The following is a 17,027-nucleotide window of genomic DNA, read 5'->3' as shown; positions in this document are numbered from 1 at the left end:
GTTTGGGTCTGCACTCTGCACTCACCCTCATTCGCAATGATATGATTTTTTGTTCTTTGATGCCTCATACCTGATCCCTTCGACACCTTGTGGTCACACAGGCTGGTGTGCTCTTCCATGTGGGCTTCGTTGCTGCTGAGCAAGATGGCTGTTTATCTTCAAGCTTTTATTCTTAATGGAAGCAGACTGCCACTTCTTTCTCCCATGGGGCCTCCGGTAGTTCCCCAAAGCTGACCTTTCACTTGGCTGCTGAGCACTTAACCACTGCACGACACTGGCTCAACAAAAGTACCTGTGAGGTTTCTGCGTGATGGTGAATGCTGGAATCTTTGCTCATGGGAGTGATGTGTTTCGGTATAATAGTGCTGAACAGAGTGAAACCTGTGAGAGCCGGAACTCACTGGGACTGCTAAGTTTCTCAGGCCATCGAAAGTTTTCCACCGTTGACAGGGTGCATTCTTTCCACTCTCCTGTCACTCATTTCATTGGAACAGATTTGAGATTTTCTTCTCGAACCTGGTTTCTAATTTGGAGCAGACTCAATGGCTTCATTCTAACCACAACAGATGTCTGCCTTCTCGAGGTTCCAGCTTGCCCAGGTTTTAGTGGAGTTATTGCATGATCTTTATCGCCTGGAAGTTGAGCTGAGGATGAACATAGATTATCTCCTTCAATCCCCACAGTATTATCCATAAAGATGAAAGAGCTGGCCCAAGGTCGCCGGGAATCCCCGAGTGGCGTAACTGGTGAAGCACTTGACTGCTAGCTGAAAAGAAGTGGTTCGAATTCATCCAGAGGTGCCTCTGAGAAGCAGGCCTGGCCACCTGTTTCTGAGGTGTTACACCCTTGAAGACCCCAGAGAGCAGTTCTATTCTGCACGCAAGGGCTCACCATGAGTTGGAGTTGACTCAGTGGCAACTAACAACAACAAAGCCATTTGAGGAATCTGCTTGGTGCTTTTCTCTCAAGTACTGAGTCAGCTTATTGTGCCAACCTGGCTGATAAACACCGGTGGGGTTAATTGAAGGGCGGAGGGATAAATGGCTCGGTGAGCCTCGCCTTATGAGTTCTCAGCTCTCTTGCTTTGTGATGGTTGCACTAGGGTGCAGCTGCCTTGGCAGTTCCCTGCTTCAGCTTGCAAGGCCGACTTCCTTCAAGACATCCCTGAGGAGAAGCCACATGGATCTACCCTGATGCAGCCCTGGGTGCTGGAGCAGCCGTGTGGAGACCCCTGCCAGTGCTGAGATGTTTACACGCTCACTGACTCGGCTTTCCTCCTGCAATCGGCATCGTTGTGTCTGTTTTGTGAGATGGAGGAGGACTTTGTGGATTGGTGTTGGACATATGGGTTAATGTTGGACTTGTGGGCTTGGGCAGCACTGGGTTGGGATGTTTTCTTGATGCGCACTTAACCTTTATATAAAACTCTCACTTATACATGAGTTTCTGTGGATTTGTTTCTCTAAAGTACCCATACTAATACAAGTACTATGCTATTATGCGGAATAGAAATGTCAACTACTTAACCTTTCTCTGGAGTCCCTGGTGATGCAAATGGTTGACACACAGTGCTAACTGAAAGTTGGGGGTGCAAATCCACACAGAGGTGCCTCCCAAGAAAGGCCTGGTGATCTACATTTTAAAAATCAACCATCGAAACCCCTACAGAGCACAGTTCTGCTCTGACACACACGGGGTCGCTGTGAGTCAAGGTCAACTCATCAGCAACTAATAACCTGTCTTTGAAGAACTTTTTCCATCCTCACTTTGTTTGTTTGTTTGATTTGGTCTTTTAATTATTGTCTTTCTGATTTTTCTACATTAAAAAAAACCCAAAATAAACAAACCTACACCTCAAATCTGATACTATAGTTCAATATAAGAGTGAGGAAAAAGGCAAGAAAACAGCCCTAGTTACTTGGAAGGGAGAGTGTTTAAGAAAATACAGTTTGGGGGGTAAAAAAAACCCCCTATAAATATTAAAATTGATGCTCATGTGGAATGTAGACGTTATTTGTAATGCAAACACACCCATTTTCAGAATCGTATGAAGAAATCCCCGCGAGGAAACTGAAGAACTTCTACCCGGGAGTGGCGGAGCACAAGGACATCTCTAAGCTGGTGCTCCTCCTCTCCTCCTCCGTGAACTCCCTGCGGAAGGCGGCGCTCGAAGCCCTGCAGGACTTTCAGAAGTACAAGACTCTTTGGACAGAGGATCGAGACGTGAAAGTGAAGGTATTTTTCAGATAGAAAAGGCTAAGGAGGCTTGTAGCACTGTGTTGGACGGCTAACTGCAAGGCTGGGGGTTCAAATCCACCAGCTGTCCCGAGGGAGAAAGATGCGGCTGTCTGCTTCTAGAAAGATGTGCAGTATCAGAAACCCGAAGCAGCAGTTCTACTCTGTCTTACAGGGTCACAATGAGTGAGAAGCAAGTCACTGGCAGTAACCCACCACCACTGTTGCTGAATTGATTCTCACTGTAGGGAGAAGGACTGGAGCCCTGCTGGCAGAGTGGCTATTCATTGGGCAGTGAGCCTAAAGCTCAGCAGTTCGAAACCACCAGCCACTCCTTGGGAGAAAGACAGGGCTCTCTACTCTCCTTAACAGGTACAGCCTTGGAGACTCACAGGAGCAGTTTTACCCTGTCCTATAGGGTCCAAATGAGGCAATATCAATTGATGGCAGTGAGTGATCTGGAGAGAAATACCTCTGTGGCTTGTTGAAACTGTAAATCTTTATGGGCGCAAACAACCCCATCTTGCTCCTGTGGAGCCACTAGTGGGGTTTGAACCTCTGACCTTGTGGTTAGCATTACTTTGCTTAACCCACTGCACCACCACAGCTCTTTTCAGTGTTAGTGGGTAGGGTTAATAAGAGTCTGTGCTGTACTTTGAAGGGTTTTACGTGTTTCTACCCAACGTTTCAGGGGTACCAAGCAAATACCAGTGATGATGGCAGGTACTGCTGAAAAGAGACTCTGTACTTGCCAAGCAGCTGTGCCATTATCACGTGTAATCCCCACACTGACACTTCAAGACAGTTGATAAGAAGGGGATTTAATTAAATTGGCTTACACAACTGGGTGCTACTTGCGTGCCAGATACTTCCCAGAAGCCAGCAGTGCAAGGATGGGTCAAACTTCTGTTGACCAGCTACCTTTTTGGCTATAAATTTTAATGCTTTGAGTAATGATCTTAATAGGCTACTAAACCCCCTCAAATAGGCTGCTTTCCCAATATCACCAGATGGTCCATTCTTTACTGACCCTCTGCCCTCAGGGCTCACACAAGAACACAACATATATAAAAATGAAATGAAAAAATTTAATGGTTACTGTGAACCCAGTGAGAGCCCAAACTCCCTGGGATGGCCTTGTTTCGCTGGTCTTGCTGGTTCTCTGCATGTGACAGGGTGCAGTCTAACCGCTTTCCTATGGCTCCCTGTAGTGGGGACTGTTTGAGTTTCCTTCCCCGACACGTTTCTACCTGCCCAGATTCTGGCTTTCCTAGGGTTTGCTGTCCAAATGTAACATTTATACTGTAAAAAAAAAATGGATGAACTGTTTCCTTACTCTAGGAATTTTTGGCAAACAACCCCTCTCTGACTGAAATCAGATCAGAAATCCTGCACTATGCCACTTTTGAACAGGAGATCGACGAGTTGAAGCCCATCATTGTTGTGGGTGCGCTGGAGCTGCATACAGGTATGTAAACGTATTGACGGCCCTACGCACCTGCGTGTTGGTAAACGCAAACCAAACCTGTTGCTGGGGAGTTGGGTCTGACTCACGGAGGCCCTGTAGGACAGTAGAAATGCCCCACCGAGAAAGAGGAGGGTGTCTGCTCTTGTACAGATGGACAGTCTCAGGAACCCTCCATCAGATCGCCCTGTGCTGGAACAGACGGGATGGCAGTGGGCTGCCTGCAGGCAAAGGAGCCCACAGGCAAAGGGCACTTGGCCGCTAACCAAAAGGATGACAGTTCATTACCACAGAGCAGCCTCTTCATAGGAGAAAGATGTGCCGATCAGCCCTAACAATACGATAACAAGACATGGACAGTCAGCAGTCAACATTACAGCCTACACAACCCCAGGGAGCAGTTCTCTGCTGTCACACGGGGTTGCTATGAGCCAACAGCAACCAGCAACAATAACAACAGAGACAGATAGAAGGGAGTTCCCTTGGGGAACTCGTTTCTTCACAAACACTCACAGTTCCCCAGAAGATCAGAATTGGCTGGATCATCAGCGAGGCTTAGGGATGGGTTCAGAGCAGACAAGCAAAAGATTTCGCTCTGCTATTTGAGGAGCTAGGAGCCCTGTTGGCACAGTGATTCTATCTTGATCAAGCCACCAGCCACTCTATGGGAGAAAGATGGGGCTTTCTCCTCCTGTAAGGAAACCCACAGGGCCAATTGCACCCTGTCCTATAGGGGTGTGGTGCGTCGACTTCCACTCCATGGCAGGGTGTTTTTGAGTGAGTGGGAGATAAGCTGGAGGAAAGTGGAGGAATGAGTAAAGACCCCGGATGGGATGGCCAGTGCGAGAATGGAATTCAGAAGGTCCTTGCCATAAGGCGTCCTTCTCATGTATAGCTTTAACATAGTCCATCGGGTTGGGAAGCCTTAAACATCAAGTGCACATTTTACCCTTACAGCACTAACCACGTTTCAAGTGATCAAGAGCCACATTATGAAATTGGACAGTGCAGTTCTAGACACTCAGAGACCCGCGAAATAGCTTCAGCACACACTAGGCCACTGCGAACGTCTGACTGGATAGACAACGCTTGTACTTGCCCTTTAAGGTTATGTGTGTTTCCCTTCCCTCTGGGATGACTGAACCAAGCCCCTACTGGCAACAAATTCTTCTGCACCTTGACCTTCACTGGCTGGACGGGAAGCTTCCAAATCATTGAAAAAGCTTCCAGGCCTTTCTTGCACTAAAGGAAGGCAAAATCAGAGCCCTCTGCCCTTCTTGACCCAACCTTCAAATTCACCTTACAGATAGATACACTTGGGAACTGAGCTCGTGCGCAACCCCGGGACTGCCTGCAAGAATCGTATCCGATTTTAATGTTTTCTTGTCTTCACCAGCGCCAATGAAATTGGCCTTATCGATTGAGGCTAAGGCCTGGAAGATGCTGCTTTGTCGCTATTTGAATGAAGAGTACAAAAAGAAGATGTCGGACATGATAGCATTTATCAACGAATACTTAAAGAAGTTATCTAGGCCTATCCGTGATTTAGATGATGTCAGATTTGCCATGGAAGCCTTGTCTTGTATCCGTGATAATGAAATCCAAATGGACATGACTTTGGGGCCAATTGAAGTAAGACAGGATTGCTTCCGCTCCTCCCTGCCTCCCACCCGCCCGCTGCCCCCACCCACCCCTTCACCACGTCTTCTATGAATTTCCAGTTTTCTTTCTTCCCTTACAGGAGCGGGCTTCAAAAAGCTTGTGGGAAAAATTCCATTAACTTTCATTTATATGGAATTTTGTGATTAGATTGGGCCCACCCAATTAATTCAGGATAATCTCCCCATCTCAAGACCCTTAACTTCATCATATTTCTAGAGTTCCTTCGGCCACATAGACAACCTATTCATAGGTTCTGGAGACCAGGTTGTGGATATCTTTTGGGGAGCGTTGTTCATTGTTCTGTCTACCGCAAGTATTTTGTCATCAACATTGTTCAGAATTTCTAGTTTATGATGATAATAAAAATTAGTCAGACTCTTAATTGATTTTAGTACCTTTGAATTCTCTATAGGCTATGCATCTCTTTAGTGCCTATAACTTCTAGAAAGGCTCATTTCCACTGCCGCTCTTGGTACTCCATGCTCATGGCTGTTTCGTGCTTTCTTCAGTCCATGTAGAGTAGACACTGCTTGATAGTGAAATGGTCCTCACGCCTTCGCTATTTCTGTCCATTCCAATATTTGGTACTTTTGGATGATGACCACCTCAAAAATTAATAAATTGCTATTATACACACATACACACACACACACACACACATATGTAGGGGGAGAGAGAGAGAGAATGCAGAAGCTTACTTCTTCAGCATAAATTCTCCCAGGAAAGCTATTTGCTTTCATGATTTAAATGTATTTTCCTTGTAGTATTTATCACATCATCATTTACTTATATAGCCAATCCATATTATACTAGAGTAGGAGGAAAATATTTTGCACAGTGATGGCATAAGGTCAAGGAAGAAAGAACGAAAAAATGGTTCTGTAGAAAATTTGCTAGTGTAGCATCATTTCTCCCTGTGGTCTGTGCCATCAGAGCCAGCTGGGATTTACATACCCCGGCCCCAGAGTCCATAGCTGGGGTTGGCGGGAGTCTGTTTCTGACCCGGGGAACCACGTTTCCGAACGCGTGCTCTGCCTCTAAGAGAACACATTGGGCAACCACTGTCCCTTCTGACGCTTTTCAACTCCGTTTCGACTTCACAGGAAGCCTATGCTATTTTAAACAGATTTGAAGTAGAAGTAACCAAAGAAGAATCAGAAGCGGTTGATACTTTGCGATATTCTTTCAACAAATTACAGAGCAAAGCTGTAAGTAACACTTTAATTATTTAGTTGTTACGAGCGTAGGTCAAAAACCCATACATGCATGTGTTTATTCCCAACAAAACATGTTGCCACGTGTCTCTGAAATCAGTGGATGACAGGAGGTAAGTTGTCTTAGGAACAGACATGGCTCAGTGTCCTCCGAGCACCTTCAAGGAGAGGATGACATCAGGACGGTGGGCTGCTAGGGGTACCTGCACAGCTGCTTCAATTCAAGGCAGAGCGGTCAGCTCAGAAGGCCAAGGTGACTGTTTTTGTTTTTTTTTTAGACTCCAAGGGATTCGTCCTGATAGATCTTCTTGCAGGATGCAGGCTGGCCATGGGGGCTTAGTATGAAAAAGAATAAGAAATTTGAAAATTGATTGGGAATGGAGGAAAAGCTGAGGAAGTCATACTAAGGATTTTTTTCTTCTTCCTATTACAACCATGCACCTGCTCCTTCCTTGAGGGCAGCAAAGGGTGTCCTACAATAATTTTGTTGGGGTACCTTCCCCTACTCACCAGACTGCCCTAATCTTTCCCCTTTAGAGTTCTTTTTGTTCCCCAAATTCTAAGAACATAAGTTTAGTCCCCTGAGGATACCAAAGCTGCCATCTTACCACGGTGTAAATACAAAAGTACAGAAGTTTGAGAGATGGAAAGAAAGACCACTTTCACGATTGTATAGACCAGCGGTTCTCTCTACAGCGGTGGTTCTCAATTCATAGCAGTAGCAAACTTATAGTTATGAAGTAGCAACAGAAATAATGTTATGGTGGAGGGGGGTGACCACAACATGAGGAACTGTATTCAAGGGGCACAGCATTGGGAAGGTTGAGAACCACTGGTATATACCTAGAAGGAGGATATATCAAGAGAGAAAAGTTTGGCATTTTGATATTTTTGTTCAATAAAGTTTTCTATGATTTTATAGCAGTACTTAAATAAACCAGTTATATTGGCATATCTCTCACAGATACAATTTAAAAATTTAATCCTATTAAGAAGAGTTGTGCAATTATCACCACAATCAATTTCAAAACATGTTCTTCTTTCTTGAACTTGCTGTTAGCTCCCCACTTCCCCTTAATCTCCCCCGCCATGCCCCCTAGATAATTATTAATCCAGTTATTCACTCTATTGATTCACCTATTCTAGATTTCATATTCAGATAACCATACAAAACACAAGCAAACAAACCCAACAACAACAAACCCAAAGCAGAGAAAAACCTCAGGTGAAAAGCAAGCAGAAATTATTAAAAAATGAAACAACTTTAAAATGGGTCAAAAGGGAGCTCAAATAATAAGGTGTTGCATTTTAACCTAATTCTATCTGCCATAATCCAGTTTACAATGCTCTCTGTCTGAAAGCAAGGCTATTCCGACCCCTTGACTATGGTCAGAGGGGATTCGCGGGAGGCTTAATCCATGTGGAGAGCCTGCAAATGGATTTTGGACTTCCACTCTCCTCCCAAACCCTCTGCAAACTGGGTATTCATAATTTAAACTCTGAGACTGTTCCTTCCTTCGGCCCTTACTATATACAATCCTTGGATTGCATAGGCTGGTGTGCTTCTTAATCCATGTGGGGAGCCTGCAAATGGATTTTGAACTTCCACTCTCCTCCCAAACCCTCTGCAAACTGGGTATTCATAATTTAAACTCTGAGACTGTTCCTTCCTTCGGACCTTACTATATACAATCCTTGGATTGCATAGGCTGGTGTGCTTCTTCCATGTGGAAGAACTTAGTGGACGCCTCACTTAGATAGCTGCTTGTTTTAAGACAAACCTTTAAGACCCCAAATGCTATTCTTCTTCAAGTAGGGCCATGTCACAAGAACAAATTATTCCTCATTAGGGCTAGCATTAAGTGAGCCCTAAATCCATTAATGTATCTGTGGTTTATATGTGTCTCTAGTTCACTTCAGAGGCAGCATTATCATTTTATGACAGAGAACATTATAATTCATTATAAATCACCCCCCTGGGACAATTCTACTCAAAGTGTCATTAATTTAGCCAGTGGTACAGAATTTAAAACACTGTTCAGGGAAGGAAGTTATCCATGCGTAGGCCTGCTTTTTAGACCACGAGACATGCCTTGTTGCTTCGTACCGATGAAACGCTGAAGTGGCTGGACACTATTTACACAAACAGTGGGGGTTGGTGAGAGGGCAACATTTTCAATCACACCCATTCACAAAGGCAGAACCATGCGTACCAGACTAATGCATGTCATAAGCAAGCCAGGAGGGCATCCACATAGTGAATACATAGTAGCCCCAGGCCACCATTCTTTGGACACCCTCAAAACAAGCCATCCAAATCCAAGTCCAACAGCCACCAGTTCCATCACCTTGGGATCTTGCAGTCCTGCCTCTTTTCACACAAGTCCAAAGGCATATGTCGGTGCCTTAAATCTACTGTAGGGGAGTTTGAGGCAAAGCCCAGTGAGTTTAGTGGGGTTACCACATCTTTGACTTCTGATTTGGCCCGTGAAGGATGTTGTGTGTCTTGAAAAGACAGACTCTAAAGTCCTCGTAATCTGTAACACATCACCAGGGTCACCAAGGGGTGGATAGAAGCTAGGTCAAAAGTGTCCAATTAGGAACGTGGTATCAGATGTATTTTCTCTTTGGTTTCTATAAAAGTGTTGTCAAGCATGTTTCCCAATGGAAGGTTGTTCCCATCATAAATGTAGCCTCCCTCCCTGAGACATCCATGCTCCTGTGCCCCTGTCCTGACCTTGGGCTCCAGTAAGGCTTGCTTATCCCTCTGTTGATCTGGGTGACCTTAGCACAATGACCTGTAAGTGCAACCGAGTGGTCCTCCCTTTTCTGGCCATCCTGAGAAACTGACCCCAGCTGAGATGATGGCTCCTCTGTCGAAGTAGTTTTTAAGATGTACATATAAAAGGAGTGATATATGATTCATGGGCACTAGGCAGGCTGTCTACATTATTGCTTGGGAGACAGGATTAGATTACATCACCTGAGAGCAGAAGCCTACCTGCGTCTTGGTGTTTGTCCTTATAGTAGTGGACTCTTACTTGCCTTTTGGGGATGGACAAACTTCATTCACCACAATGGTTTCCACGCCCATCTATGTCATGAAGTGCATTGTGGTTTCATCACTGTTTTTTAGGGATGCATAGTATGTACCCTAGTTGTACCTAGTTGTGTGTATGTCCTATCATTTCTTTATCTGTTCTACTGATGGGCATTCGGGCGATTTCCAGCCTCTTGCTATTGTGAACTGTGCTGCAGTGACCATACAACCAGGAGAGCATACATCTGTGTGTGTTCCGTCTCACACTTCTTTGGCCTATATGCCCAGCAGAGAGGTACTGCCGGATCATTTCTGTTCCCAGTTGTTCTAGGTTTGCCATATCACTTTCCACAATGACTGTACATGTGGACAAGCCCATAAGCAGTGTAGAAGCATTCCAATCTGTCCACAGCCTCTCCAGTATTTGTGGTTCTCTGTTTTTTTGAATTGGGCTATCACTGTGGGTATAAGGTGATATCTCATCATTGTTTTGATTTGTGCCTCCCAGATGGCTAGTGATTGCGGACATTTCCTTATGTGTTAGTCAGCCATTAGAGTGCTGTCTCTTGTGAAGTATCTATTCATGTCCTTTGACTACCTTATTTGTGTTTTTTCTTTATTGAAGTGTTGTAGAAGTAACTATTTTAGTAACTATTTTAGTAACTATTCCTGTGTCTATTGTGCCATTGCTAAAAACTTTCCCTCCAACCCGTGGGCTCTCGTTTTACTCTTGATGAAGTCTTTTGATGGGCATAAGAGTTTTATTTTTAATCAGCCCCAGTCATTTATTTTGTCTCCCACTGTGCATGCTTCCTGTAGTGTGTTGGTAGTCTGTGTCTGCCCGGCAATAGGGACCTTAAGTTGGTCCCATATTTTTATTGATGATCCTTATAGCATGCTGGTTTACATTTAGGTCTCTGATCCTTTTTGACTTGGTTTTTGTGCCTGGGGTAAGATACGGGCCATATTTCACCCTTCTGCATATGGAGAGCCAAGTTTTCCACCTCTATTTGTTAAAGAGGGTGTCCCTTTCCCATTTAATACTTTTTGGTCCTTTGTCAAAAATCAGTTGGCTGTAAAGGGATGCTTTCATTTCTGGGTTTTCTATCCTGTTCTATTGGTCTATGTATCTGTCAGTGTACCAGGACCTGGCTGTTTTGGCTACTGTGGCTGGGTAGTAAGCAGGTTTTCAGATTAGGTAGTACAATAGGCCTTGCCTCCTACTTTGTTTTTCTTTTGGAGAAGTATTTTTTAAATTAAAAAAAAATTTGGCCTATCCCAGGCCTCTTACCTCTCCATATTAATTGGTATTTAGTTTTTCCATTTCTCAAAAGAATGAAGTTGGGATTTGAATCAGAATTGCCTCGTATTTGTAGATTGCTTTAGGCAGTATTGCCATTTTCACAAGTATTACGTCTTTGTATCCATGGACACAGAATATTCTTCCACTTGTGTAGATCTCTTTTGGTTTCTAATAGTAATATATTTTGACTTCCCCTCGTGTATATCACATTTTGTTTATCCATTCATCTGTGGATGGACATTTCCATTGCTTCCACCTTTGGGGTATTGTGAGTAATGCTGCCGTGATTATTGGAAAGATTGTTTGCTTGCTTGAGTCCCCGTTTTCAGTTCTTCATGGGGTATTCAATACCTTGGACGTCAATGCTAGATATGTTTAAATAACGGTTTAACTATTTTGAGGAACTCCCAAACGGTTTCTTTTGCAAAGCATGAGGCTTTCAATTTCTCCACTTCTTGTTCAACACTTGTCATTTTCTACTTTTTAAAATAAGAACTATACTAGTAGACAACAGTTTGCCATACTGTGTGGGTTTTCATGTTGGCTTGCTGCTTGTTCGGAAGGAATGTCACTGGTATTTCAAAGACCAACAAAGGTCACCCATGGCTTCAATGGAGCTTCCAGATTAAGACAGACTTGGAAGAAGCACCTGTTATTTCACTTGGTGGGGTGGGAGGTGGGGGTGGGGAACCCATCACAAATCTTATGGATAGCATTAGAACATTGTTTGATATAGTTCTGGAAAATGAACCCCTTAGCTTGGATGGTGTACTGACTTAACTAATGTTCTATAGGTGCTGATATGCATTGCAGTGACTACACAGAAACATAGACAAAATGCATGATTAAAGGGTTTGCAAGAGAAGTGAACAAGTTGTACTGTCAGTGAGATTTGCTCATGGTTGTTGTTTACCAGGACGTGTTACAAAGTTTCAGGTCTGCTCAGAAATGCCCCTGGAAACCGTAATCTGAAGGCATTCAGCACAAGTTCTGTGGGTCAGCCCAAAGGCACTCCTCCACTCTAGTGAGTCTCAACTCAGAGGCACCCAAGCTGCACTTCTGTGGGTCTGCAAGTCCGTCTTCCCCAATTAAGTGCCCAGAGGCACTCCACTCTGCAAACTAGCCCCTGCACGAACGCATTCGTCTTAACTTGCTCTGTGGGTTGGGAAATCCATCACTGTGTTCCATGCTCGGGTTTCATGGTTCTGCTGCTGATCCTCTGATGTAACCGCTGTCGTCTGTACCAGGAGGACCACTGCACAGGGGTCTCGGGTCCAGAGGTTGTGCTCCACTCCTGGCTCTTGCGGGTAAAGAGCTCCACAATGAAGGCCCAGGGAAACAGCAGTTAGGAAATCAAGCATTGTATGCGCTGGGCAAAACTGCTGCAAAAGACCTCTTTCACGTGCTAAAAAGATATCACTTTTAAGACTAACGTGTGCCTATCCCAACCCATGGTCTTTTTAATGGATTCGTGGGCATGTAGAAGCTAGACGATGAGTCCCGGAGAAGAAGAAAAAAAGAATTGATGGCTGTGAACAATTGTGTTGGCGAGGAAGACTACACATACTGCAAGCACATGCAGAATGCTGTCCAGCCCAGAGCAGTCACAATGATGCCCGACGAGGGCCAATTGGAAAAGTTTTTTCCCAAATTACAGTCCCAGGGAAGATCACTTTACTTCTTGATTCATGCACAGAATGATTTGAGTTTCCTGTTGGTGCGCTGGGTTTATCTTTATTGCAAACAACAAACACTATTACAGAGCTAACTTTGTACATATAGGACCCCTGTGAGCTATGTCTCATCTTAAATAGATTGCTTTTGTCCTAATGTTGAGTATGCTTTTTTTATTCTAGGTTTCTGTGCAAGATGAACTAGTTCAAGTGCAGCCAAAGTTTAAAAGTAATTTACTCGAATCCGTGGAAGTGTTTCAGGAGGATGTACTGAACTTTGCAGAGTCTTATGATAAGGTAATTTTTAACCATGTGTAGGCATGTATTAAGAGATCCTATTACACAATGGATGGATGGATGGATTGTGATAGAGTTGTACAAGCCCCCAATAAAATGATTTGAAAAAAAAAGGAAAAGAAAATTCACACATCATGGACTGGCAAAAAAAAAAAAAAAGAAAGATATTTTGTTATATGTCTATATGAAAGGAAAGTGATAAACCTAAGATGCATTGTGATTTGTGTTTGCCAGAGACTATTTACATACTTGCAGCTATCAAAAAAAGGGACAGCTCAAATTAAGGGTACTATTCATAGAATTTATCATTTGTTATTCCTTGTGACCAATTTTAAATTGGTTCTATTTTTTAATTTTCTGTTATCTTTTCAAGTAAGGATTTTCAATGTTTTATTTTGTTATTGTTGTTTTTATTGTGCTTTGTCTTGTCATATCTATTTATTTAGATAGGAAAGGTAACTCATCCCCCCATGGGGATGATTTATAATGTTTTCCAATAAAAGGATAATGAGGTCTCTAAAGTGGATCAGGGACATATGTAACCTATAGCTACATAAAGAGATTTTGAGCTCACATTTAATTGTAGCCCTAAACTAAGAACAGTTTTCTTATGATGTGACTTGACCTGATATTTACTCTTATGAAGAAATCACTGAAGATGTGGGTGCCATAGCAGAGGGTGATGAAGAAATTAGATGCTATCCAACTATCAGAAGGAATAGCATCTGGGGTCTTACAGCCTTGTCTTAAAACAAGCAGCCATCTAAGTGAGGTGGCAGCTAAGTCCACAGAGAAGAAGCTCACTGGCCGTGGGATCCAAGGATGACAAACAATAAAATCTAAGACCAGAGAAGGGAATGGTATCAGAGGGTAACTTCTGAGCACTCATACTGCAGGAGGCTATGATTGTCTGTGAAAGCCCCAAGTCTATTTGCCGACCCCGCCCCCCTTGGTCCCCACTTGGAATAAACCTCCTGTTAAGCTCCTCTGACCACAGTTGGGAGATGTGAACAGCCTTGCTACCAGACAGAGCACATCGGAAAGGGGACTAATGTAGATGTAATTAGGTTACAATTTTAAAACTCTTCATTTGTTCTCCCCTTTGACCAATATTAAATTTGTTCTATTTAAAAATTTCTGTTATCTTTTCAAGTGAGGTTTTTCTATGTGTTTGCTTGTTTTGTTTGTGCCGTTGGGGTGTGTGCATATGTTTTGTTTTGTCATATTTATTTATTTATAATGTTTTTCTTTGAATGTGATCCAGGGTAGGTAACTCAAACAGGAACACATCATTTCTTGAGGTGGTGGCAGGGGGTATTGGTGGGAAATGGGGAGCTAGCGACAATGAATCGAGTATAGAAAAGAAGATGCTCTGAAATTGATTGAGGTGATGAGTGCACAGCTCGTCTGTAATCTGCCCAAACTATTGATCTATATGGCATGTGGATTATAAGCCATTAAAACTGTTAAAACAAAAAAAGAGATAGCTCTTCCTTTAAGCCTGCTTTATAGAGAAAAAGAATGGACTATTAAAAGGAGTAACACCTTTGGAGATTGTGTGAGGACCAGAATTATCATACTCAAAATGTAACACAGCTATTTGAAGTCAGTTTCTTCCTTGCCCTAGTACCAAGATGCTGGAGTCTCTGGGTGATGATGTAAGTAGTTAGTCTTCTTGACGGCTAACCTTAAAGTTGGAGATTTCCAGAGGCCCCTTGGATGAGAGGTTGGGTGCCCTACTTCTGAAAAATTAGCCACTGAAAACTCGTGGCTCACAGCTCTACTCTGACACTCATGGACAGCTGGTACGGGGGTGCCATGGGACTGATGTTGCATTTTCACAGCATTTAGGGAACCCCAAGGGTCACTGAACATAAAGTATAGCTGCCACGATTGGTCAGTCCCATAGATCATTCATCCTTTGCCCTGACTGACAACGCTCTACCTCCTGGAGGTTAAGGAGCCCTGGTAGCAGAGTGGGTTATGAGCTGGGGCCATACCTGCTCCTCAGAAATCCAAAGGGGCAGTTCTACTCTGTCATATAGTGTGGCTATGCGTCTGAATTGATAGTGGATCTACAGGATGATTTATGACCTTGGTGTTTCTTTTTTTTAAAATCATTTTATTGGGGGCTCGTACAATACTTATCGCAATCCATACATCCATTCATTGTGTCAAACACATATGTACATTTGTTGCTATCATCATTCTCAAAACATTTGCATTCTACTTGAGCCCTTAATTATCGGCTGCTTATTTTCCCCCTCCCTCTCTACTCCCCCCTCCTTCATGAACCCTTCATAATTCATAAATCATTATTATTTTGTCATATGTTACACTGTTCAATGTCTCTCCTTGCCCTCTTCTCTGCTGTCCATCCCCCAGGGAGGAGGCTATACGTAGATTCTTGTAATTGTTGACCTTGGTGCTTCTTACATAGCACTTTAAAAGTATACTTTGTGCATCTCTTTAAGTTGGGCTAATCAATATTTGATTGTCCTATCTTTCTACTATTCTGGAAGTCTTATCTATTATTTCTAAAACCAAACACCAAACTCATCGCCAAGCAGTTGATTCTGACTCCTAGTGACCCTATGGTAGAACTGCCATTGTGGGTCTCTCAGACAAACTCTTTTTTTATTCCACAGTGGTACACATTTTTTTATTTAAATGAACTACCAATAGTAAAATTTCCCTAAGATACTCGTAATCCTCTTCAATTTTCTTTTCTGTTTTTTTTTTTGTAATTAAATTAACCTTTTTTGGTTTGAAACCATCTCACATGTCACAAAAGAATCCAAATCTGTCTCCTTTGATCTTTTCCTCCCTTGATAGCCACTCAGATCGATGTTCTGATCTGATGAGTAAGGACTCGGAGGGTTTTTAAGGTTGTGAGTTTTCTCTCTTACTCCCCCCCCCCATTATTATTATTTCCAACAGTTTCATTGGCATATAAGTCATGTGTCATACAAGTCAATAGTTCAATCACACAAGGAGAGTTGTACACTCCTCACCACCATCAGTTTTAGAACCTTGTTTTCAATCCTGAACTCATTGTTATTTGCTCTCCATTTCTCCCCAAGGCTGTAACTCTGGACGGGAGTAGAAAGCCTCATCTTTTTTCCTGCAGAGCTGCTGGTAGTTTTGAACTGCTGACCTTGTGATTAGCAGCCCCAAATGTAACCCACTCCACCACTAGGGCTTCTCTGGTGTATTAGGTGATTGTTGCTGTTAGGTGTTGTCCAGTCGGTTCCTGGTGTAGTGTGACCCTGTGTGCGACAGAAAGAAGCTCTCCTTGGTCCTGCTCCAGCCTCACGGTTCTGAGTGGAGCCTATGGTTGCAACCATGGGGTCAGTCCAGCTCTGTAGCACAGCTGTAATAGTCATGCTAGTAAAGACTCTGTTAATAAAGCACCCCTTAATTTCCTATTGGGAACAGACCTTGGATGTTAGGCATGCTTTCGTCATGTTGAGGTGCTTCTTGCTCATGCCCACTACAATCCGCCTCCAGCTTCCACTGAGTAGTCAACAAACGTGGATCTCTAGTCCCACATTGAGTAGAACAATTAATGGAAGAAAGCTGTTCTCAGAGCTCCGTGTCAATCTTTTAATGTGCAAGCACTACATCATCATTTGTATTCGCAAATGAAATGAAACAGAGCTCGTGTGGCACACACGTCACACAAGATGCAATTTTGTCTCCTTTTCTATTAGCTCTGTCAAGGCCCTTTGTCCCGGGATGCACGTGGGAGTGATGAAAGTGTTCTACAATGAATTATTTCCACTGTTCAACTCTGCGAACATTCTAAAATTCTAAAAGACCACTGAGCCGTGAACTTTAAATATGTGAATTGCCAAGCACAAGAATTATATCTCCATAAAGCTGTTGCAAAAAAAAAAAAAGTGAACGAAAGCTTCATATTACCAGAGCAAAATCAGCCCATTTAAAATATTTTAAAATGTATTTAATTTATTTAGAAGGAGATATTAGAGAAGCATAACAATGTGCCAAAGATCTAGGAATAAGAAATAAAATGTAGGCTCTATTGTTCATTGCAGGAAGGACCCATGGTTCCAGGTATACCACCCCAAGAAGCTAGCAACAGACTACAGATCTTTCAGGTAAGACAAACAACTTT

At 43.2% G+C, this 17,027-nt stretch overlaps 1 protein-coding gene across 1 annotated transcript in view; it reads left to right on the top strand.

Annotated features, from left to right (window-relative positions):
- Window positions 1-17,027, top strand: part of DNAH8 (dynein axonemal heavy chain 8) — a 369,956-nt gene that overhangs the window by 98,329 nt on the left and 254,600 nt on the right. The window contains exons 21-26 of the mRNA XM_045294778.1: window positions 2,042-2,235; window positions 3,577-3,703; window positions 5,097-5,332; window positions 6,466-6,570; window positions 12,776-12,889; window positions 16,948-17,010. Coding sequence (XP_045150713.1) covers window positions 2,042-2,235; window positions 3,577-3,703; window positions 5,097-5,332; window positions 6,466-6,570; window positions 12,776-12,889; window positions 16,948-17,010 — 839 coding nt within the window. The remainder of the gene's footprint in view (window positions 1-2,041; window positions 2,236-3,576; window positions 3,704-5,096; window positions 5,333-6,465; window positions 6,571-12,775; window positions 12,890-16,947; window positions 17,011-17,027) is intronic.

This window comes from Echinops telfairi, unplaced genomic scaffold (genome assembly GCF_000313985.2).
Source record: "Echinops telfairi isolate 266 unplaced genomic scaffold, ASM31398v2 ScPeMD7_3533;HRSCAF=4204_1, whole genome shotgun sequence".
NCBI lineage: Eukaryota > Metazoa > Chordata > Mammalia > Afrosoricida > Tenrecidae > Echinops > Echinops telfairi.
The sequence above is the reverse complement of the archived record's forward strand: the minus strand, read 5'-3'. Positions and strand labels throughout refer to the sequence as shown.